The sequence below is a fragment of the Aquarana catesbeiana genome, linkage group LG01, assembly GCF_042186555.1.
Source record: "Aquarana catesbeiana isolate 2022-GZ linkage group LG01, ASM4218655v1, whole genome shotgun sequence".
In the NCBI taxonomy this organism is placed as follows: Eukaryota; Metazoa; Chordata; class Amphibia; order Anura; family Ranidae; genus Aquarana; species Aquarana catesbeiana.
This window is the reverse complement of record NC_133324.1, coordinates 246,424,788-246,449,287: the sequence shown is the minus strand read 5'-3', so window position 1 is coordinate 246,449,287 and position 24,500 is coordinate 246,424,788. Positions and strand designations below refer to the sequence as shown.

Below are 24,500 nucleotides of genomic sequence, written 5' to 3'. Positions count from 1 at the left end.
ACCATATTGCTACACTTAGAGGCGCTTCTCTTCTCTTTTAAACTCAGTTGTGACATGACGCTGCTTGTATATCAAGTCAAAATGTATTTAAAAATTTAGCTTGTCTTGCAAAACGCTCTCAAACCAAGGTTTTACTGTATATGGTTTTCTGCTTGACTATAGTACAGTTAGGAATCTGCACATATATTTTACTGTATTGTAACATGATTCTTAATTTGGTCAGTAGAATGTAGCAGAGCATCACAGCAGACACAACATATCAAAGACATTCTGCAATGTATTTTTGAGTGATCTTTTTATTACATAGTAGATAAGGTTAAATAAAGACACCAGTCCCTCATGTTCAGCCCGAGAGAGTGTGTGTGTGTGTGTGTGTGTGTGTGTGTGTGTGTGTGTGTGTGTGTGTGTGTGTGATGACCATTTTCCATATCCCTGTACAACACGCTTGCCAAGAAACACATCTAACCGTAAAGAACCACTTACGCAGTTAAAAATTGAACTGTTTCTTGACCAACTTCATCGTGTGGCCACGTGTTTTCTTTAAAGACCTAAGATTAAAAAGTCTCCCAGTGCTAGTCACCATCAAAGGATTTGTATATTGCCATCATATCCACTCCTAAAGAGGAGTTCCAGTCTGTAAAAAAAAAAAAAAAATATATATATATATATATATATATATATATATATATATAATTAAAATTAAATACTGTAGCTGCTGACTTTTAATACAAGCATACTTACCTGTCCAGGGATCCCGCAATGCTGGCACCCCTAACCGATTCATTAATCGGCTTCGGTGCAGGTGCAGGCGCCGGCATCTGTAGTAAGAAAAACAGGAAGTGAAGCCTTGCGGCTTCACAGCCTTTTTTCTACTGCATAAGTCGCGGTGTGCTTTCTGAATGGTCCTGCCGTCTTCTGGGAACCTCTGTGTGTCAGAAGGCAGCAGGGGGAAGGAGGAGGGGCAGGAAATGTAGGGTCACTGTGCAGCGATCTTACCCAGGAAGTGGGAGCGGGCACCTGTCAAAACCAGGTACCCGCTCCCCCCTCCCACCCAAAAAGTGCCAAATGTGTCAGTGGAGGGGGGAAGGGTGCGAACAAGCAGAGCTTCCCCATTTGAGTGTCTCTTTTCCAGGTAAAAGAAGTTTGTAGTTGTTTCTCATAACTGAGGTCCTCCAACTCCCTTATTAGCTTTTTTGCTCTTCTGTGGACTCTGTCCAGTTAAAGCACATCCTTCCTGAGGATTGGTGACCAGAACTGCACAGCATACTCAAAATGCAGCCAAACCAATGTTTTGTAAAGTGGTAGAATTAGTTTTATCTGTTGAGTAAATACCTTTTTGAATGCATGCCAATCCCTCACTTCCACATCTGCATTCAGTTTTGTGTTACTTGTAATTAGTAGGCCCTGCAGAGCAATATCTCTAGTTGTCGCTTTCACAATTTGACTCAAGAATTTGTCCTGCATTACATTCAATAAATGATGTCCCTTAGCTCAGTGAGCAGTTCCAACTTTCCAAATAATAATTAGGGTTATTTTACCATTTTATCTGAAAGTAAAATTGCTGTTTTTGCAATATTTAACAATTAGTAACATTGGTAAGCGTACATATTAACATTCAGAAGCCTTTCGTAGTCAAAACATTTTATTTGTGAATAGAATTGAGAGATGTGACATTGGCATTCGAGTTGAAAAGTGCAGGCAGTTACATAATCACGTGCACTTTTATGCTAGTTGGCCATTTTAAGATGTTGAGTTGTAGGAATACTTTGTCATAGACTGATTAGACTGCTGCCTAATTTTCAACATGGGGCCCTTTGTAAAATAATTTTAGAGCTACATCTTATGTACCTATAGAACACTAACACTTTTTTTTCTTTCCCATTTGTTGAGGGACACAAAGTCTTAAACATTCGGGTTATACTGCTGCCTACAAAAGGATTGGACACTGTCCTAGCAGGTGACATTTTCTCCTCCACTCTGTGGTTTTGAAGTTTAACCGTTGATGTTTCAACAACAAGCAATTTGTTTCTTGTTTTTTCTTCAATCAAGTCTCTTCTCTACGCCACTGCTGGAGGTTTTCACTTTGATTTGCAGCAAACCAGCATGGTCATCTTTAGCCTTGCTTTTTGGGCTGTACTGCAACTGGACCCCACTGTAGTGGACTTGGGTTCTGCGTTGGATGCTTTACAGACTCCGTTCTTGTTAAAATAGCTAATGAGCACTTTCCCGGTCTGGAGAGGCTACCATTGCCTGTGCACTTGTCTGTGAAGACTCCCTCATTTTTATTGATTACTGACCACCTTTATTTCCCGTTTCCTGCTGTATTTGCCATTGAAGGGGTTAATGCTGTGGGATTGAGTGCTGAAGCCAGTCACTGGGTGGAGGCTCACCCAGTGACCCAGTGCACTATATGTTCTTTCCCGCCATACTGCATCTCCCTGCTGCCGCTCTGTTGCAAGGAGCCACATGGGACTTTGATCCATTCTTTCTAGCCTTCGGTGACTGATTACCTTCGACTAGCTGACCCTCAACCTGCAGCCAGTGTCTGGGCTTTGTGAGTACTTGAGGCCTTGTCCCTTACCCTGAGCATGTATATTGCCTATCCACTCTGCACTCGCAACATTTATAATTCACGTCACAGGGGAGACAGTCTGGCTATATTGGGTGCCCCCAGCTCTACTTCTAATGGTCTGGGGGAAGCTTGCATCAAGCCTACTGGTGGTGCTGAAGCGTGCAGTCATGTTATTCTCTGCAGTTAGCCTATACCGTACTTGGAGTCATCCTTAAATCTGTCAGGTGTGACTGGGTCCTCTGCCCCTTCTGCTGAAGGTTTTTACCACTATCATGAAGATTGTTATGACCCAAATTATGCAGCTGTACTCTGACTCTGATCAGAGAGACAACAAACATGCTCCCATGCTGTCTCCATATTTTGCAATGTATGCCATAGAACCCTGTCCTGTTATAAAACGTAAACACTTGTCACTTTTGTCTGTTCACCAGGGTCAGTTTGCATCAGAGATATGCAAATTGTTCTGTTGGATTTTTAAGCAAACAGTGGGAGATTTTTCCGCCCTGGAATATAGAGATCCATCAGCTACATGGATATTTCTGTTATTACCACCCCTTTAATATAGATTGATGCTTTATTAAATTTCTGTACAAAAAGGACAACCCCTACCCTTGAATTTCAGAAACATATTTTCAATTGTTTTCTCACAATCCTGTGTGTCAGTGCAGATTCTCATAACACTCATAAAACTGAGAAGACAGCTAAACCCTCAGTCAAATGACATGGGTGAGCCCTTTTGAAATGAGACCATGGGTTGCAGTCAGTGAGTTTAGAAAAGTTGAATACCTACATGTCCAAAAGTGTAATATGGGGGGATGAGTATTTTAAGCTGAATGGAGACCTGGAAAGAAACAATTAGAAAAATCTGAAAACTCCAATCAACCTGGTAAGTCCCCTCCCAGATCAGGCAGCTGTTATCAGTGCATCTCCACTATAGTCTTGACAGAGTACCAGCTATACACTGAAGGGTGTACATATTTGACACACAGCTATCCCATAGAGAGATCAGGAAAGGATGAGGCATAGAGCTGCCCATGGCCATCCCATGAACCTGCTTTAACATCATATTCTCAGAAGAAAAAACATTTTTTTTTTTTTAATTTTAAGAAGCAGCTTAAGACAAAAACATTAAAAAACAGTTAGGGGGCCATGAGTCAGATTGGAGACCAAGAAATGCTAAACTGCCTCAAGGCCACTAGAGTTTGGTTTGGAGCTATAGAGGGAGCACTGGCAAGCATTAAGTTAGGCCCTGTATCCTTTATTCAATGCAAGACCTGTAAGAAATCATTAGTCTTTTATAGATGCAGTAAATGCTGAGAGTTCATCAACATAAAGTTTTAATTGTCTGTCCAGCAACTTGGCAAGTGGCTGAATAGTCAATTCACTTCCCGCCGCACCAGTTGGTCAAAATTTTAAGGGATGGAAACCCCTTAATGGATCTTGGGTAACCCATAAATAATGGGTGTTTTAGGAAATTGTGTGCGCAGGAAATTTGCAGTTTTTTTTTTTGGGTATCTATCTTTTTGGCAAACTGTTGATATAAGATTTATCTGAGACTGTATTTCACACGTGGGGCCATTGCAACCTCTATATACCTTGTTGTATCAGATAGTGTGGCTTATTTGGTATTCCACATAGTTGAGTACCACCGCCGTCCTGCCCTTATCTGCGGGCTTTACTGTGATGTTTTTGTCTTGTCAAAATTTTCAGGGCTCGAACTTTGCCTATAATGACTTGGACTGGCCATCAGATTGAAGAATCTCCTACCATATGACTTGTATAAAGCTTTGAATGCTCTTGTATTGGCCAGCTGAAACAAAATCACTCTTTCGTTGTCCTGTTATTTTGTTTGAACATAGTGTGCTGGTTTGATATCTTGTAATGGGGTAAATGTTTTGACGGCCCCGTCCACCATTTCATCAGAGCACCCTTTTATATTTGGGTCTAATCAATGTATGGAGTGTGCTAGATTTTTTGCATTATGTCAAATTCTGAGTTGCTCAATCTTTGACTGATCAGCTTACCCCTGAGAAATCTCAGTCTTCTACTATTACTCACAAGTTAAGGGATACAATTTCGGGTGATTTTGATGAAAAGATGTTCCCTTTGCAAGCTTTTTTCCAACTGTTTTCTTTGAAGATTGGAAGCAGCCTCATACGTTTTCCCACTAATGATTTCTGGCTTTGTGAAGAATTAGTCTATTCCAACACGGATCTGGCTGTCTCACCTTAACAAGGCAACTTATATACCAGTGGAGGATGTGCCTGCCTTTATTGACCCAACTGATAAGCGATTGGAAGTCCTTTCCAGAACTCTGTCCTTACTAGTGGGACCAGGCTTGCACCCAATTCTGGCTGTGACTTTGCTTTGTCAAATCATGTCCGACTGGTCAAAATCCCTATAAAGGATCTAACCTATGTAGCTGTTGATCCCTTGGTTGTGGAGCAGATGGCTATAGCACAATATTCACAGTTTTTTTGCATTGATGCCCACCCCCTCAATTGGACTGCTTAAAAAGGTTAAAGACTGCCTGTGCCCCTCAGTGGACAAGAAACAAAATGGGATTTATCTACTCGGTAAAGTCCTTTGGAGTCCCATGTGGGACACAAGTCCCACTCCTCTGTTTTTAATCATGCTTTTGGTACCGCTTTGCTATAAACTGAGGCATGCTAGTAGTGTCCACTCTGTAGCAGCAGTATAACTTGAAGGTTGCAGACTTTATATGTAACTCAATGGACTACAAAAAGAGGATTTAATGGCAAATACAAAAATACCATTCTATTTCCTTATTTCGTCCAGCTATGCCTTCTTAAGTCATTGGTGACAATACCACTTTTAAGTACTGCTAGTAAGTGTCCTATGTAATATCAAAAGCTTAGTAAATTTATGCTGGTTACACAGTTTACCTACTGCCTGTGTCCTAAACATCGTGGGGTGGGGGGCGTTATTCACTTGGGCACACAACTGGCATTTCGCATAGAATCAAACCTGTTAAACCTCTGTCAATACTGTTCTTTAGGTCCGTCATCAAAGTCAATATTTCACTTTGTATCTTATGCTTCAAAACACAACCACACTACTAGCAAGGAGACAAAATGTATGATCACACTGCTAACAAGCAGACAAATACTTAAAGCGGAGCTCCACCCAAAAGGGGAAGTTCCGCTTTAAGAACTGTTTCCCCGATCCTCTTGCACAATTGGCACATTTCAGGAGCCGGGAGCAAGCTGGCACAGCCAGGTGCCTGTAGTGAAGATGCCGGGGATCGAAGACCTCAGGTGAGACCAACTGGGGTGAGACCAACTGGGGTGAGCACACCGCTGGATCGTGTGACAGATGAGTGGCTGTTTATTAGGTCAGCAGCTGCAGTTTTTGTAGCTGCTGACTTTTATTTTTTCCACAGGTGGCTGGAACTCCTCTTTAATGAGGCATACACTGGAGAAAAGCATTTCCATTTAGCACACCAACAGGCAGGGGTCAGCTCTTTATCAGTACTGTCTAATGTGATCGTATCAACTTTTGTGTGTGCGTATATATAATATATAGAGTTTAAGAAGTATGTTATCTTATACAGAATGCCAGTTTTGGAGGTGACCGAGATCATTACAAAGAGTGGACCTATGAAGAATTCTTCAGTGAAGATGGAATTGTCCTGGATTCCTTGGTGGTTTTGCCAGTTGCTTATAATTTAGCTACAGCTTTTGTTCCAAGCACAGCTGGTAATATGTCTGAAGACCAAACCTTTTCTGGCACTTATGTTTATAAGTTTTTTTGTTTTTTGCTAGAAAATTACTTATAATCCCCAAACATATTATATATATATATATATATATATATATATATATATATATATATATACATACACACACACACACACACACCTCTATATAGATATATGTGTTTAGCTGCAGCCCTAGAGAATAAAATGGTGATCGTTGCAATTTATGTCACACGGTATTTATGCAGCAGTTTTTCAAATGCAATTTTAAAAAAAAGAAATACATTTTAATGAATAATAAAAAAACTATATATATATATATATATATATATATATATATATATATATATATATATATATATGAATATGAATTTTTTGTAAAATATGAAAGATGATCTTGAGCTAAGTAAATAGACACCTAACATGTCACGCTTTAAAATTGTGCATGCTCATGGAATGGCGACATATGACAGTACTTAATCTCTATAGGCAAACTTTTACATTTTACAGCTTACCTGTTTAGCGTTACAGAGGAGGTCTAGCGCTAGAATTATTGCTCTCTCTCTAACGGCAATGGTTCATATGTGTGGTGGGAACACCGTTTACATATGCATGCACGACTTGCATATGCATTCACTTCTGCACGTGAGCATGGAGGGATGGGGGCACTTTACATTTTGTTTTCTTATTTATTTTATTTTTACACTGGCCCTTTTTAAGAGAAATGAGGATAACAGGTCCTCTTTATTGAGAGATTTTACACTGGCCCTTTTTAAGAGAAATGAGGATAACAGGTCCTCTTTATTGAGAGATTTTTGGTCAAAAAGACCTCAATCATCTCGTTTACCTTTAAAAGCAAAAGATCAAAAAATAATTTTAGTTTTTTTGCTTCAAAGTAAAAAAAAAAAATGTTTACTTCTGCCCTAGACTGGAAGTGACGTCTCATCCTCCAAGATCATAGAGGCGATCATAGTGGATATGGTCTCCATTCGCCTCTGTGCCCAGCCGGCTGCACCGTCTGATCGTTTCCCGGTCGCACCGGTGAGCAAGGAACACCGGTGGGGGTATTTGGGGAAGACTTCTGAAAGCGATCCAGCGACTAATGAGCTGCTCGGGCCGATTTCATGAGAGAGCCAGCTGCCGGCTGAAAAAAAAAATATGCGGGAGTGATGGTGATGGCTTCAGCCATAACTCTGGTAAACCACTTGCAAACTGCAGCGTATATATACATGTTGCGGATGGCAAGTGGTTAAAGTCTATTAAGCTAAGGTTCTTCAGTCTTTATTCTGTTAAATATAAACATAGGTGCATTACTGTAATGTTTACTCTGGTGACTATTTTAATTCACAATACTAATTTGGGATCCAGTTTAGTCTTATGAAGCTGCTTAATCCCTCAAATTTTACTGTTTTACAGGTAAAAAGATGTATCCTTTGGATTGTGCAAATCTGGCTACCTGTTCATGCACTAAAGGTATTGTGGGGAACACAGATTAATTCAATATATTTTTTCCATTTAAAGTTTATTAACCGGTTCAATACAGGGCATTTTCACCCCCTTCCTTCCCAGACCAATTTTTAGTTTTCAGCGCTGTCGCACTTTAAACAACAATTGCGCGGTCGTGCGACGTTGTACCAAAACAAAATTGACGTCCTTTTTTCCCCACAAATAGAGCTTTCTTTTGGTGGTATTTGATCACCTCTGCGGTTTTTATTTTTTGCGCTATAAACAAAAGAAGAGCGACAATTTTGAAAAAAGCACAATATTTTTTACTTTTTGCTATAATAAATATCCCAATATTTTCCTCAGTTTCGGCCGATATGTATTCTTCTACATATTTTTGGTAATATTGATTGGTTTGCGCAAAAGTTATAACGTCTACAAAATACGGGATAGATTTATGGCATTTTTTTTTTTTTAATTATTTTTTTTTTTTTTTTTTACTAGTAATAGCGGCGATCACATTTTTGGGACCATTCACATTTATACAGCGATCAATGCTATAAAATGGCATTGATTACTGTATAAATGTGACAGGCAGGGAAGGGGTTAACCACTAGGGCGACACGAGGGGTTAAATGTTTCCTAGGGGAGTGATTATAACTGTAGGGGGCGGAGACGTACAAGGGGAGGAGACCGATCGGTGTTCCTCTGTACTGGGAACACAGATCGGTCTCCTCTCAACTGACAGAACGTGGATCTGTGTGTTTACACACACAGATCCACGGTCCGGCCTGGTTAACGGGCAATCGCGGGTGTCCGGCAGACATCGCGGCCGCCAGGCACACGTACCGGGTCCCGATCAACGCGGCGGGCGCGCGCCCCCTAGACGGCCAGGAAGCCCAGGCCGTCATATGACGTCCACCCAGGATGGGAGATCCCATCTGTGGACGTCATTTGTCTATGGCCGGGTGGTGAAGTGGTTAATGTTATACAGAAGAAAACATACATAAAGTATACATTGCGTATATGGAGTCATGTAAATATATGTAATATAATTCTGTTAACATATATAATATAGTATCTGTGACATTCTATTATTAAATAGTTGGACTTGTATACTTAATTTGCTAAATAATCAGGTATTGTAGCATAGGGAGAACAAGATGAAGTTAGAGAATAGATTAGAGTACAGATTAAGGAAAGAGAATAGAGGGGATTCTTAGGAATATGTAGAAAGACGGATAAAAGAAGGAAAAAGAAGAGATTATGAAGAGGTAAAGTGGGAGGGGTGAAGAATAGTGGTCATCCTCATATGTGACAGTTTGTTTTGTGTTTCTAATATCACAATGTTTTGTACCAATATGTATTCATGATGTAACATTCTCAATAAATTACAGGAATTATGAAAAGGCCTATATGTTATACTTATCATTTATAGGGTCTATAACAATCATTATTCGGTTTGCAGCTCTCGGTGTGGGTACAGTCATCCCAGAAGGGGTATGGCAGAGTGGGATAATTATTCACGCATGAAATATGAAAGATCAAGTGAATGTGGATGCCTTCAAGTCCTCATATTTTTGTGAATACCTGAAGGCAAACCATGGAGACCAGGTTTTGTGGTATCTTTCAATCGAGTCATTGGGCTGTGCTATTGTCTCCTCCATGTCACATATGTCTTTAATTCTGGAGAGCCAGTCTCTAATTGATGGAGTATTAGTGGATTTCCAAAACAGCGGCACTAGAGATTTGGCTGCATTCAGTAGGCGTGAATTCCTGTACCGCTGAGTCGGAAAGGTAGTGACATGAAGTAGGCAACATGCCGCGTCCAAGCTCAATGAGGTTTCTGTTATGTGTCTAATGGTTGCATTCACTCCTGACCAGTATTGGGCTATCGCGGGACAAGTCCACCATATATGTAAAAGCGTGCCCCTGTCTTTCTGACATCTCCAGCAGAGTTCAGAGGATTGAGGGTGCCATTTGTGTATTTTGTCAGGGGTGGCATACCATCGTGTGAGCAATTTGTAGGCTGTTTCTTGTGTTCTGGTGCTCAATGAGCATTTGTGTGCCAGTATACAAGCATTCTGCCATTGTTTATCAGTTAAATCCACACCAAGTTCTTTTGACCATTGCTCTCTGAATCTATCCCCAGAGGATTTTTCTGAATTTTGCAACCAGGCGTACGATATCGAGGTAGCTTTTTGGATATGTTCTCCATCCAGGCACACTGATTCCACCTCAGTAAGTCGTCTGGTAAAGTGTCTTTTACGATGAGTATTATTAGTGTAGCTGCGTATCTGGAAGTAGGTCCATTGTGTTAAGTGTGTCATGTCGTTATCTAGTTTGAGTGTGGAGAAGTCTTTGATCTGGTTGTTTTGGAAGCAGTGTTTAGTCAGAAGAGGAGTATTTGGATCTAAGGATCTCAGTAAATGAGGATTCCCTTCACCAGGGGGAAAGTCTGGATTATGGTGTAGTGGGGTGAGTGGGCTCAACGATGTAGAGAAGTTTGCATTCTTAGTTAATTGATGAAAAATTGATAAAGTGGTGTTTATTAAGGGGTGTTTTAAGAGTGGTGGGTATTTTGAGCCCGATATCCAGGGTGCAAATTTCAAGGGTATAGGGCTCAATTCCTTTTCTAAGGAGACCCACTCTTTGAGGTCAGCATGGCAATGCCAATCTATGATTCTGGTGACATGGGATGCGAAATAATATTTCTTGTAATCGGGTAGGCCCATCCCTCCCTGCTCTTTGGGTCTCGTCAGTAATGAGTATCTGTTTCGAGGATGTTTGCGTGCCCATACAAATTTAAGTTGAATCGATTGCAGTCTTTTGAAAACGTTTGTGGGTATTTTTATTGGTAGGGTTCTGAATAAATAAAGAATTCTAGGTAGGATGGATATTTTACATATGGTCGCCCTTGCAAACCACGAGAAGTTTTTTGGAAGCCATATAGTCAAATCCTGCTCTATGGCTTTTAGAAGTGGTGGGAAGTTTGTCTCGAATATCTGAGAAAGTTTTGGTGTTAGCCAAATCCCCAGATATTTGAGCGCTGTTCTCTCCCACTTAAAGGGGCAGTTGTTTTGTATGATTTTTAAGGTATGATCCGGTACATTAATGTTCATTGCTTCGGACTTCGTATAATTCATTTTCAAATTTGAGACGTAGCCGTATTTAGAGAATTCTTGTATCAGGTTTGGAAGAGACATGTGTGGATTTGTTAGGAAGAATAACAAGTCGTCTGCGTATGCGGCTATCTTGTATTCCTTGTTTGCTATCTGAAAGCCTCCAATGTCTGGGTTCATCATTATTTTCCTGATGAATGGTTCGAGTGAGAGTATGAAAAGGAGCGGTGATAAGGGGCAACCCTGTCTGGTACCATTGGAAATATGTACTGTGTCTGATAGGGATCCGTTGATGCGTAGGGTTTTTGTATAATGCAGAGATCCATGATAACATGTGTGTGTCTAGGCCTATGAATCTGCATGTCTCCATCATGAAGTCCCACGCTACTCGATCGAAGGCCTTCTCCGTATCTGTGGACAGGAGAAGGCCCTTGATTTTTCGCATGCGGGCCGCATGGATGATATTAAGTGATTTTGTGACATTGTCCTTTGCTTCCCTGCCTGGCATAAAACCAGCTTGCTCAGGTCCGATCAGGTTATGTAGTAGGGGGTCTCAGTCTGTTTGCTATCATTTTAGCCATTAGCTTAACGTCTAAGTTTAATAGGGAGAATACAAGCCTGTAGCTTGTACAATGTGTTGGATCTTTATTCGGTTTAGGCAGGACTGTTATGTGTGCTGATAAAAAAGTTGAGGAGATGTCCCTTGGGGTTGAGAACGAGTTTAGAGCTTTTGTGAGGGGGTTCGTTAATATATCTGTGAATGTTTTGTAATATATCGAGGAAAATCCGTCTGGACCCGGACTCTTCCCGGTTTTCAGGTCTTTAATTGCTAACTGTACTTCTGTGGAATCTATTGGTTGGTCAAGGAGATCGATGTCAGTTTCGGAGAGTTTGGGGAGGTTAGAGGGGAGAGTAAATAGTCTTGTATAGCTTGTTGTTTGGTTGTTTGGTCCCTAAAATGTCTGCTGGTTTGTGTTGCTTTGGTAAGTTATACAATTTGGAATAATAATCGTGGAAGTGTTGGGCTATTAAGTCATCTGTTACGTCTAATTTACCTTCTGTATTAATTATGCCTAGAATATTGTTTTTGTAGCGGGGGCCTTTCAGGGCTCTAGCTAAAAATTTGCCAGTCTTGTCTCCGTATTCATAATAGATTTTTTTGAAAAATAGGAAGCGCTTTGAAATGGCATCTAACGTTTGCTGTAATGTTTTCCTGGTGTCTAATAATTCAGTTGCCACTCGTGTCGATAATGAATGTTTATGTAATGTCTCTAATTCTGATATTTTGTCTGTCAATTTGGTTACCTCAATTTCTCTTTCCCGTTTGCGTTGTGCTCCCAGCTTAATCAGCTCCCCCGAATGGTACACTTGTGAGCCTCCCAAACCATTAGGGGGTCTATGTCCTGAGTAGTATTGTGTGCAAAGAATTTTTTCAGTAGAGACGTGCACAGGATCTGTCAGTAGAGATGAATTTAATCGCCATGTGGATATGTTTTTTGTGTGTGTCTTGAGGGTTAGCTTAACTGAGATGGGTTTATGGTCAGATATAGATTGGAACCCTATTTTTGCCTTAGAGAAGAGATGTAGGTCTCTACGTGAGACAAAGATAGTCGATCCTAGAATATTTATCATGTGGGGCGGAGTAAAATGTAAAATCTTTGTCTTGCGGATGTAGGAAGTGCCATGAATCTATAAGGTGTAAGGAATGTAACGATTTTTTAATACTTTTTAGGATCTTGTATGCCATGTGTGATTTGCCTGTAGATATGTCTGTCAGGGGGTTTAGAGGAAGATTGAAGTCGCCACCCAAGATTATGCAACCCGAGCTAAACCCTTCTAATTCTCGTACCAGCCGTCTAAATGTGACTTGTTGGGAAAGTATACATTAGCCAACGTGACAGGGTTGCCATCATATTTTCCTTTCAGTATGAGAAATCTTCCGTCTGGGTCTGCTAATTTGTGAGTTCAAAGGGAGCTTCTCTACTAATTAGTATCGACACTCCCTTCGTTTTTGCCTGATCGTTAGTTGCATGGTGTGCTGTAGTGAAGAAGGAATCAGTGAGCCTGGTATTTTGTGAGATTTAAAATGCGTTTCTTGGAGGAAGGCAAAATGAGGCCTACCTTTTTTAAGTTCCCTTAGGAGGGTGGATCTTTTCTCGGGGATGTTCAATCCCTGGACGTTGTGGGATATCACCGTGGGATTTTGGCCTAGAGAAGAGTACGCCATAGTTCCACTGGAGACAGACCCAGAGAGCCAGGCCCTGTAAGCAGCACTTAAAATAAGAGTATGAGAACAGGTGCAATCAGCATTATTAGTTATTCAGTAAAGTGTATACAACCACTAGATATATAAAAAAAAGAGAGAGTAAAAGGAAGAGGGAGAGAAGGGTGTTGAAATAGAACAAAAAGTGTGAAAACAATTATAGATTAGAAGGAGACAAAGGAAGTTATCTGTTTTGTACTTTTAAAATAGTTATACTATCAATGAGGTCGTTTGTAGTGTGTCCTAGGGCACTTAATCATTACCGCAGGACACACTTTGAGGGACGGAGGGAGACGTCAAACAAGGGTGACAGCTAGTGCCAACCGCCTCACTCGTGAAAGTGGCAAACAAGAAAACTGGAGGTGGGGAGGCCGCAGCCACCAATAATAACAAATATAATGCTTCTAGGTTGGTAATCCTGCATATTTATGGTCACTATATGTGACCTACCGAACAAAGGGTAGGGGAAGGGGAGGAAAGGACTTTCTAACCAGAGAAATATATGCCATATATATCCCAACATGGATCTGGTTCATGGCAAATAACATTAAATGTATTATAAAGGAATAAGGAATGGAAGACCCTCGAAAGTCTGTAGGTCTGCGTCTATAGGATAGGCAGTTCAAATCAACAGTGTAAGGCATGTGAACATCAACTCCTTCCAAACTTGTGTGATTCAGGGTGCCTGTCAGAGCCTATGAGAAAACTCTGTGGTTGCCATAATGTGGTAAGTCTTCCACTATATTTCGATGTTATTATGAGTATGTGAAATAGGGTAAAGTCCATCCCATGTGAGTAAGGGAGGTCTTTAACTTCTGTATTCAGCATACAGCCATTGCGCAATGTCCGGTCCACGGCGATGTAGGCTGCAGACAATCAGATGATGCAAGTCAAACCAAACAATAAAGAAAAAAGGTTGTATGAACATGTGTGAATCTTCTATATTCAGTGTCAATAACTCCTGTCAGCAACTGGTTTAATAGGCATCTTCTAGGGCCCCAGAAGAGTGTGCCCTGTTATTTGGTGTGCCCGTCACTGAGCCTCCATTTCGGCCTTGTTTCATTTTTTTTGGGTTGACTTTTTTCAGGAAAGGTGACAGGCGAACATGGTGGGCTCCTTTCCAGTGGGGGTAAACGAAATTCCTGGTACCATGCCGGGAGCTCAATATGGCCCAGGTGGAGGGCAACACAGAATTCAGTCAGGTCCTCTGGTGATCTCAGGGAATGTTGTCGACCGTTGTGGGTCACGAGTAACGCGAATGGGAAATGCCATGTATAGCTTAGGTCTTTTTCCCGAAGCTTATCAAGAAGGGGGCGTAGAGCTCTGCGATTTTTTTTTTTTTTTTTTTTTTTAGAGTTATTTGAGACAGGTCATGGAAGAGCATAATATTTTCCCCATTAAATATGATTTGATCATTTCTCCAGGCTTTCTGCATATAACAATAAGACAAAAATATGTGTAGCACTAAAAAAACTTAAAGTTCAACATAAGAACAATGTAGTCCAACCAGTAGTGAAAAACATCTAAGAAAAACTTAGAAGAAAGTCCTCCATGTTTATAAGACTCATGAAAGTTAAAGGTCTATATAAATTCAGTGACTTCATGTGAGGAACAAATCAAATACATGACATCTGGAGTGAAAACAGAAGAAGCACACCACCACTGACAATACCGGCTTACCGGATCACATAGACCCAAGAGGACATACGCCCAACTGGGTCAAATCAGGCTTGGGTGGTGGGTGATGGTAGATGTCCTGGAGGAGTGGGGAGGATGAGAATCCGAGAGTGAACCCAGAACTAGTATGTCCCTCAAGATGATGTTGAGAAGCAGGTAGCAATGATGTATGGCAGGAAGGAGAAAGGCCACATAGTGTAATTCCATAAAACAAGTAGCAAATTTATTAAAATAAGAGATACACTCGCATGAAAATCTTTAAAAATCAGCGCTGTAAAAGTATGGCGGCAGTGGGGTCCTACCCGAAGCGTTTCGTCCTCTTAGACATCGTCTGGGGGGTCCCCCCACTGCAGCCAGCAAGATATATATAGAGAAAGTGATCATGATGGTGGGAGACAACTCCACATTGTGTGTAATTGCTACTTCCGGTATTCGGGCAAGATAGCCGCTCGGCGTGCGTTCCACGCCTCACCATGAAGCCAATTGCCGATACCGGAAGTGAAACCAATGAGGTTAATAGGATACCAAATGAAACAACTCAAAAGTGTACCGTTTTAACTTGTGTCTAAATCATCTTGTATATGAAATCAGGATGTATATGTGGCTCTAAGGGATTGTGTAACGTGATGGACAAAGATGAAAGTACACCTTATCGTGACCGTCAGTGATGCGCACGCGCACTGTGATGAACAGTGGCCTACGTGCGACCTAATCAGACCAGCGATGATGTGCGCGCGCACCTTGCGCATGCGCACCGGCTAGATGGAAATGACTAGGATAACTACTTATTCAGAAGGCGGTCCCTCCTCTGTGTTGGGATGGCCCGCCTAAGAATACACACTGCGTACGTGGAAAGTAACCCATCGCATATATAAAGCAACGCAGTGACGTGTATTTGTGTGGTGGCCCCAAACGAACAAAGCGATGGGGCCAGCGTAGTATGTAAATTCAGATGTGTATGTAGTGAACATACAAAAAGCAAAGTGATTGTGTGTGTATCTGCATTTGATGTGACGGAAAATGCGTATGTGGTGTGTGTGAGAAGAATTATTACTTAATGCATAACTGTTGTCCCTACCCGTAGGGGGACAATCTAAGTATAAACACATAAGTGTATATGAATATAATACTATCCAAGGGACAATGTGTGTCCTTATATGTTGTATCAAAGGTGTCAAGTGAAAGTGCAATGCAAATAACAATGTAGCTACCCATATACAAATACATCGTTATGAAGTGGTTGGGTGGGTGCACACATGTGGAGTGGGCTCCCATAACAATATACAGTTAAATTTCACACATATGGTCTCCAATAAACGCATGTCAGTATTGCGTACAAGACTGGGAAGCAAAATCTATACATGTGGATGAACTGTATCAAAAATATGAAGACAAATTGGAGAGTGTATAAAGTGAAAATTAGAAAAGACAGAGCGATGGAAACAATGGTAGAGCTGGGCATCAAGCCCTGTTGATGAAGGCATTGACGTCCAGCTCCATGTTAATACCCAAAGGGAAATATGTACGGAGCTCATGGATCCAGAAGGTCTCTAAACGTGACACCCCTCTGGTCCTGGCACCACCCCTCCAGGAGGGAATGTATTTATCGATCACCACAAATTGTGTTCCCTCAATTACACGGTTATGATTTAGCTTATAGTGTATTGGGACAGTATGTTTGGTATCACCGTTCTTAATGAGAGCAATGTGCTCTGCTACTCTGACCGCAAACGAGCGGATGGTGCGACCTACATACTGTTTCCCACAATGGCATGTAATCAAGTATACAATGTAGCTAGTGAACCTTATTCGGGACATATGGACACTTCCTCATCCCGACACAGAGATTATGTTGACACATACCATACTGACCCCCACTATTACCATCAACCTCCCCTTGCCACGAACAATAGGTTCTCTCCCCTTAGAGGTACGCGGGATGATGAATATAGAGATGACTACAGACATGGCACTGGATTCAGGCATGAGCAGTCATCTTATAATTATCACCAACCCAATGCCAACCAATACAGTGGCCAGGTTTTTCACGAGGACCAAAGACCACGAAAAAGGGGTCCAGATCCAAGAGAGGTACAAGGGGAGGGAGGAGAACACAAAGGAGGAAAAAGAAGGAGAACTTGAAAGGCCAAGGAGTTTTCAATCTAAGTACCAAGTCATTGACTAAGGAGGAACTTTCCGTCCTGGATAAGGGCCTTAAGATCGCTCCTCCAAAAAAATTGGATAGATTTGGCACTTTTATTGATATCCACAAGTACATACGGAAGTTCATCCACATGTATAGATTTTGCTTCCCAGTCTTGTACGCAATACTGACATGCGTTTATTGGAGACCATATGTGTGAAATTTAACTGTATATTGTTATGGGAGCCCACTCCACATGTGTGCACCCACCCAACCACTTCATAACGATGTATTTGTATATGGGTAGCTACATTGTTATTTGCATTGCACTGTCACTTGACACCTTTGATACAACATATAAGGACACACATTGTCCCTTGGATAGTATTATATTCATATACACTTATGTGTTTATACTTAGATTGTCCCCCTACGGGTAGGGACAACAGTTATGCATTAAGTAATAATTCTTCTCACACACACCACATACGCATTTTCCGTCACATCAAATGCAGATACACACACAATCACTTTGCTTTTTGTATGTTCACTACATACACATCTGAATTTACATACTACGCTGGCCCCATCGCTTTGTATGTTTGGGGCCACCACAACACAGAGGAGGGACCTCCTTCTGAATAAGTAGTTATCCTAGTCATTTCCTTCTAGCCGGTGCGCATGCGCAAGGTGCGCGCGCACATCATCGCTGGTCTGATTAGTTCGCACGTAGGCCACTGTTCATCACAGTGCGCGTGCGCATCGCTGACGGTCACGATAAGGTGTACTTTAATCTTTGTCCATCACGTTACACAATCCCTTAGAGCCACATATACATCCTGATTTCATATACAAGATGATTTAGACACAAGTTAAAACTGGACACTTTTGAGTTGTTTCATTTGGTATCCTATTGACCTCATTGGTTTCACTTCCGGTATCGGCAATTGGCTTCATGGTGAGGCGTGGAACGCACGCCGAGCGGCCATCTTGCCCAAATACCGGAAGTAGCAATTACACACAATGTGGAGTTGTCTCCTACCATCATGATCACTTTCTCTATATATATCTTGCTGGCTGCAGTGGGGGGACCCCCCAGACGATGTCTAAGAGGACGAAACGCGTCGGGTAGGACCCCACTGCCGCCATACTTTTACAGCACTGATTTTTAAAGATTTTCATGTGAGTGTATCTCTTATTTTAATAAATTTGGTACTATTTTTATGGAATTACACTATGTGGCCTTTTTCCTTCCTGCCATACATCATTGCTACCTGCTTCTCAACATCATCTTGAGGGACATATTAGTTCTGGGTTCTCTGTCAGATTCCCATCCTCACCACTCCTCCGGAACATCTACCATCACCCGTCACCCAAGCCTGATTTGACCCAGTTGGGCGTATGTCCTCTTGGGTCTATGTGATCCGGTAAGCCTTATTATTGTCGGTGGTGGTGTGCTTCTTCTGTTTTCACTCCAGATGTCACGTATTTGATTTGTTCCTCACATGAAGTCACTGAATTTATATAGACCTTTAACTTTCATGAGTCTTATAAACATGGAGGACTTTCTTCAAAATTTTTCTTACATGTTTTTCACTACTGGTTGGACTACATTGTTCTTATGTTGAACTTTAAGTTTTTTTAGCGCTACACATATTTTTGTCTTACTGTTATATGCTTATATCCTATTGGCCGTGTCAGCTGCTTACTCGCCTTTTTTTTTGGCAGCGCAGAATTACTTGTATCTTTCAGGCTTTCTGCATATGATCTCCTCCTCTCTAAAACTCTGCAGGCAGCAAATAACATCACGTGGAGGCATAGTGTCTGGGCCTTGTGCTCTCAGGGCCCTGTGTGCTCTCACAAACTCTATTTCAGTGTCCTCAAGCCGTTCTAATAAGCTATTGAACACTCTCCTCAGGGCAGAGACAATTTGATCAGTGTCCAGTCTCAGGGATCCCTCTGACCCTAATATTGCTCCTTCTCCCCCTGTTATCCAAGTCCTCCAAGTGTCTGTTCATTTCTATGAAATGGTTTGAGTGGGAAGCTGTTACTTTATCAAGTCTGTTAATGGCTTTCTCCCTGTGCCTACCGGCTGTTTCAGCAGTGACCATGCGCTCATTCAATACCAGTAAGCTGGATTTGAGATCTGTGATGGCTGCAGAAATGGAGGATTTAATGTCCGCTGCTATTATGGCCATGTCAGCACAAGTAAGGGGAAGATTAGAGCGCGGGGGTCCCCTACCGTTATCCTCAGTGGCTGATTGGGAGTCTTCACTGAAATCCTCTGCAGCGTGAGTCAGCACCATTTTAGGATCGGGCCCTCCAGATCGTGTGAGTGTCTGGTTCTTAAAGATTTCGGATATATTCCGTCCTTTACAGGCCACCGATGCTCGCCGGGATCTGGTGTGGGGTGTTCTGTATGTCAGCTTGCTCATTATCGGGGTTGATTGTGCAGGAAACCGGGCTGCTGGCTGCGGTCTCTCCGGAGCTCCTCTAACAAACTGCCATCTCCGCTGCGCGCCAAGCCACGCCCCCCTAATTCAATATATTATATCATTTTACTTTAAGATGACTATTTAACTTGTGCTGCTGCAACAAAGCGAAACCTATTTTGAATACACATTCGGGGAAATTTACTAAAATTGGTGCACACAGAATCTGGCTTCTTGTTCAATTAACCACTTCAGCCCCGGAAGGATTTGCCCCCTTCCTGACCAGGCCATTTTTTGCGATACGGCACTGCGTCGCTTTAACTGACAATTGCGCGGTCATGCGTCGTTGTACCCAGACAAAATTGATGTCCTTTTTTCCCACAAATAGAGCTTTCTTTTGGTGGTATTTGATCACCTCTACGTTTTTTTTTTGTTTTTTTTTTTTGTGCTATAAGCAAAAAAAGGCTGACAATTAAAAAAAAAAAAAAAAAAACACAATATTTTGTACTTTTTGCTACAATAAATATCCGCCCCCCAAAAAAATGTAAACAGATTTCTTCATTAGTTTAGGCCGATATGTATTCTTTACATATTTTTGGTAAAAAAAAATCGTAATAAGCATATATTGATTGGTTTGCGCAAAATTTATAGCGTCTACAAAATAGGGGATAGAGTTATGTCTTTTTTTTTTTTTTTTTTTTAATAGTAATGGCGGCGATCTGTGATTTTTATCGGGACTGCGATATTGCAGTGGACAAATCGAACACTTTTGACACTTTTTTGGGACCATTGACATTTATACAGCGATCAGAGCTAAAAATAGCCACTGAATACTGTATAAATGTCACTGACAAGGAAGGGGTTAACACTAGGGGGCGATCAAGGGGTTAAGTGTGTTCTATAGGTGTGTTTCTAACTGTGGGGGGATGTGAATGACGGGGGGAGGAGACATATCGTTGTTCCTACTTAGTAGGAATACACGATCTGTCTCTACTCCCCTGACAGAACTGGGATTTGTGTGTTTACACACACACAGATCCCCGTTCTCATTCTGTCAGGAGCGACCGCGGGTGCCCAACGGACATCGTGCCCGCTGGGCACGTGCATCGGCTCCGGGGACGCGCACGCACCCCTGCTATAGCGTCTCGATAAGCCAACGTACAGCTATGGCAATTTGCGCAGCCACGCCAACCTGCCGCAGTATAACTGTTAATTGGCAAGTAGTTAAACTTTTACAATAATACCTAGAAGCTGATTGGTTACTATGACAATTGCACCAGATTGTGTGTGGACCAGTTTTAGTAAATCTTCCACATTGCTATTTTCGGGTAGGTGCATAGCAAGCCTACCAAATCAGCTGTTAAATTTAAATCTCAGTACACATGCTTGATTGAAGCTCATTTGAAGCCTTATTCTGTGTTGTCCTTTTATAGTTCTGGACTCCTGCATTTATGATATGTCACTGACTTTTGCTAAGAAATGGCTTAAAAATTATGGTTGCCACCTCATCCCTTTAAACTCGAACACATATTAATTACACAGGTTCTGTGGCTGATTAAGGTGGTAATGAAACTCTGTGCCTTATCTGCATTTAATTAGCCTCAGAACCTGTGTAATTCAAAGGTGTTCAGGTTTAAAGGGATAAGGTGGCAGCTCTACTCAATACCCCTTTCTCTTTGTGAAAATATTGCTTTATGCCTTCCTGTTCCAGTGCTCTGTGTTACAGTATATGAATGCTACCTTTCAACGCAAGTGGCTCTACCACTGCAGCATATTGAAGGGGAAGAGAGAAGCATGTCTACGATGTAACTTGGTGGCGGCTTGGATCTGTTTAAATTGTGGAATCCACAATGTCGAGTTTCTCAAGCGGCGCCACTTGCTATATTCACCCATTAATGTAATTGGGACTGCCCTGCAAGTGCTTGCCAAATGCTTGCCACAAGGTTGCGGTACAGTATTTCAAGTCCCCCTTGGCATTAGAAAGAAGAAAACAGTCATTCAATTTGGCAGTTGTTTAGCCTCCTTACCTCCTGTAAACCATGTCTAAATGGCCTCTGAAAAGCAAGCCTACTGGTCATGTGAAGTAGGCCTTAGAAACACCTGCTGTGTGTTTACATTAGGGAGCTGGCAAGCTAGCAAGATTTGGGTGCAATAGAGAAAAAAATACTTTACTGCATGTTTAAAATATGTAAATACTTTAGTGTATGTATTCTGGTCACAGGTTCTCTTTAAATAGACATTTGCATTTAAATTTCAGCTTCCAGCAAGATAAGGGCCCTTTCACAAAGGTGTTCAGTTTAGATCCGTCTGTCAGTTTTTCACGCTAGACTGAACCACAATGTGTGTCTATAGGCAATCAATTCAATTTGTCTGTCTTTAGGCAAGAAACATTTTTTTTTTTATACATTTGTCACCTATAATTGGTTTCTGCAAAACCTGAAAAAATTGATGCAAAAACATGTAAATTGATCTGAACTGAAGTGTAAACTGAAATCCGTTTTTTCTTAGCAAAAACATGGCTGACTGGATGACGCCCATGTAAAAAGGACCCTAAAACAGCTCCAGGTGACATGTATGAACTGGCGATGCTATACGTTATGAGCAGTTCATATGTTTCAGTTACAGCTATAACATTGACACCACAACTATGTTGTGATAAGGTGACCTATAGTTCTATCGGCAACACACTTGTAAAATGGGCTGAGGCTTTATACAACCTTTGAGTGGTGGAGATCTACCTGGACAACATGGAAGAGATCAAAGTTCACCGGGGTGCGGCACCCTTTTTTTTTTTTTAAACTGGCAAGCCCCAATAAAAAGTAAAGACGGCATGAAGAAAACTTCAATCCAATAAAACTAACGTTACTGTAGAAATGTAAACATAGCCTACCTTAAGATTTTGTTTCAGGGAAAAACCCGGTATTCACTTAACATTTTTTTTTCCATGTCTGGGGAGTTATTGGTCACCCCCACAAGGCTAATGCCAGAGTCCCACTATAAGGCAGAACATTTAATACTGCAGGCTAATTTGCTCGACTAGTTTTAGGGCCTGGCTATCTGCTCTGATTTCTGGCTAGTATAAGTAGTATGTAGGGCAGTGTCCAGAGGTTAACAGGTAGGGCAGTGTCCAGGGGTCAGTAGTAGGAAGAAGGGCAGTGTGCATAGGTCAGTAGGATGTAGGGCAGTGTGCAGAGGTCAGTAGACTGTAGGGCAGTGTGCAGAGGTCACTAGGAAGAAGGGCAGTGTGCAGAGGTCACTAGGAAGAAGGGCAGTGTGCAGAGGTCAGTAGGAAGAAGGGCAGTGTGCAGAGGTCAGTAGGAAGAAGGGCAGTGTGCAGAGGTCAGTAGGAAGAAGGGCAGTGTGCAGAGGTCAGTAGGAAGAAGGGCAGTGTGCAGAGGTCAGTAGGAAGAAGGGCAGTGTGCAGAGGTCAGTAGGAAGTAGGGCAGAGGTCAGTAGGAAGTAGGGCAGTGTGCGGAGGTCAGTAGCAGGTAGGGTAGCATGCAGAGGTCAGTAATATGTAGATCAGTGTACAGAGATCAGCAGTATGTAGGGCAGTGTGCAGAGGTCAATAGGATTTAGGGCAATGTGCATAGGTCCGCAGTATAAAAGCAGTGTATAGAGATCAACAGGGCACAGAACAGAGGATCAGGAGGACACTGTATTAGGGAGTTAGAAGGTCATGGGGTGGGGGAGGGGGGTCAGGAGCGCATGGTACTGGGGGTTTAGGAGTGCATAATACAAAGGGGTCAGGAGGGTATGGTATTGGGGAGGTCAGTAGGGCACAGAACTTAGGAGGTCGTGAAGGTATGGTATTGGGGGATCAGGAGGGTACGGTACTGGGGCGTCAGAAGGGCTGGGATGTCAGGAGGACATGGTATTTGGGGGGGGGGGGGGGGGTCAGAAGAGTAAGGTATTGGGGGTGTTAGGAGGGCACAGAAAGAAAATCCAATAAAACTAACGTTACTGTAGAAATGTAAACATAGCTTACCTTAAGATTTTGTTTCAGGGAAAAACCCGGTATTCACTTAACTTTTTTTTCCATGTCTGGGGAGTAATTGGTCACCCCCACAAGGCTAATGCCAGAGTCCCACTATAAGGCAGAACATTTAATACTGCAGGCTGATTTGCTCAACTATTTTTAGGGCCTGGCTATCTGCTCTGATTTCTGGCCAGTATAAGTAGTATGTAGGGCAGTGTCCAGAGGTTAACAGGTAGGGCAGTGTCCAGGGGTCAGTAGTAGGAAGAAGGGCAGTGTGCAGAGGTCAGTAGTATGTAGGGCATAATACAAAGGGGTCAGGAGGGTATGGTATTGGGGAGGTCAGTAGGGCACAGAACTTAGGGGGTCGTGAAGGTATAGTATTGGGGGATCAGGAGGGTATGGTACTGGGGCGTCAGAAGGGCTGGGATGTCAGGAGGACATGGTATTTGGGGGGGGGGGGTCAGAAGAGTAAGGTATTGGGGGTGTTAGGAGGGCACAGCACTGGGGAGGGGGGGGGGGATCAGGAGGATTTGGTACTAGGGGATCAGGAGGGCTGGGATGTCAGGGTATTAGGGGTTCAGAAGAGTATGGTATTGGGGACCAGGAGGGAATAGTACTGTGGCGTCAGGAGGATGTGGAAGTTGTTACCAGATGCAGAGTAGCGCAAGGAAGCAGCATGTTCTGGCACTGATCTCCACCAGCCTTCCACTCTCATCCATCCCACAAGCACCCTGGATGGATCGGAGAGTTGAGGCAGTGGAGATGAGCTCACTAATTGCAGGGCTCAGGGAAAGAGCTTGGGCGTGTTCCTACAAGAGCCCGAACCCGCCTGAGCTATTCCGGATGCCCCGCAGGCCAGGATTGGCCGAGCGTCTGCCTGCGCCACTCTGTAGAAAGGGCTGGGTCGGTGAGGCAGGGATGTCATTGCAAGCTACCTGTCGACAGGTAGCTTGCGATTGACTGGTTGCCGACCCCCACTTTACACAAAGGGGTGTGCTACATATGATTGACAACTGTATAAAGTATATTTATTCTACAGGCTACTGTCCTGGAATTCATATAAAGTCTATGTACAGTATCTCACAAGTGAGTACACCCCTCATATTTTTGTAAATATTTTATGTCTTTTCATGTGACAACACTGAAGAAAT

General features: G+C 42.3%; 1 protein-coding gene across 1 annotated transcript in view; it reads left to right on the top strand.

The window, feature by feature from the left end:
- KNTC1 (kinetochore associated 1) overlaps window positions 1–24,500 on the top strand; it is a 521,537-nt gene that overhangs the window by 252,083 nt on the left and 244,954 nt on the right. The window contains exons 37-38 of the mRNA XM_073627545.1: window positions 6,147–6,291; window positions 7,707–7,763. Of these exons, the coding sequence (XP_073483646.1) occupies window positions 6,147–6,291; window positions 7,707–7,763 (202 nt within the window). The remainder of the gene's footprint in view (window positions 1–6,146; window positions 6,292–7,706; window positions 7,764–24,500) is intronic.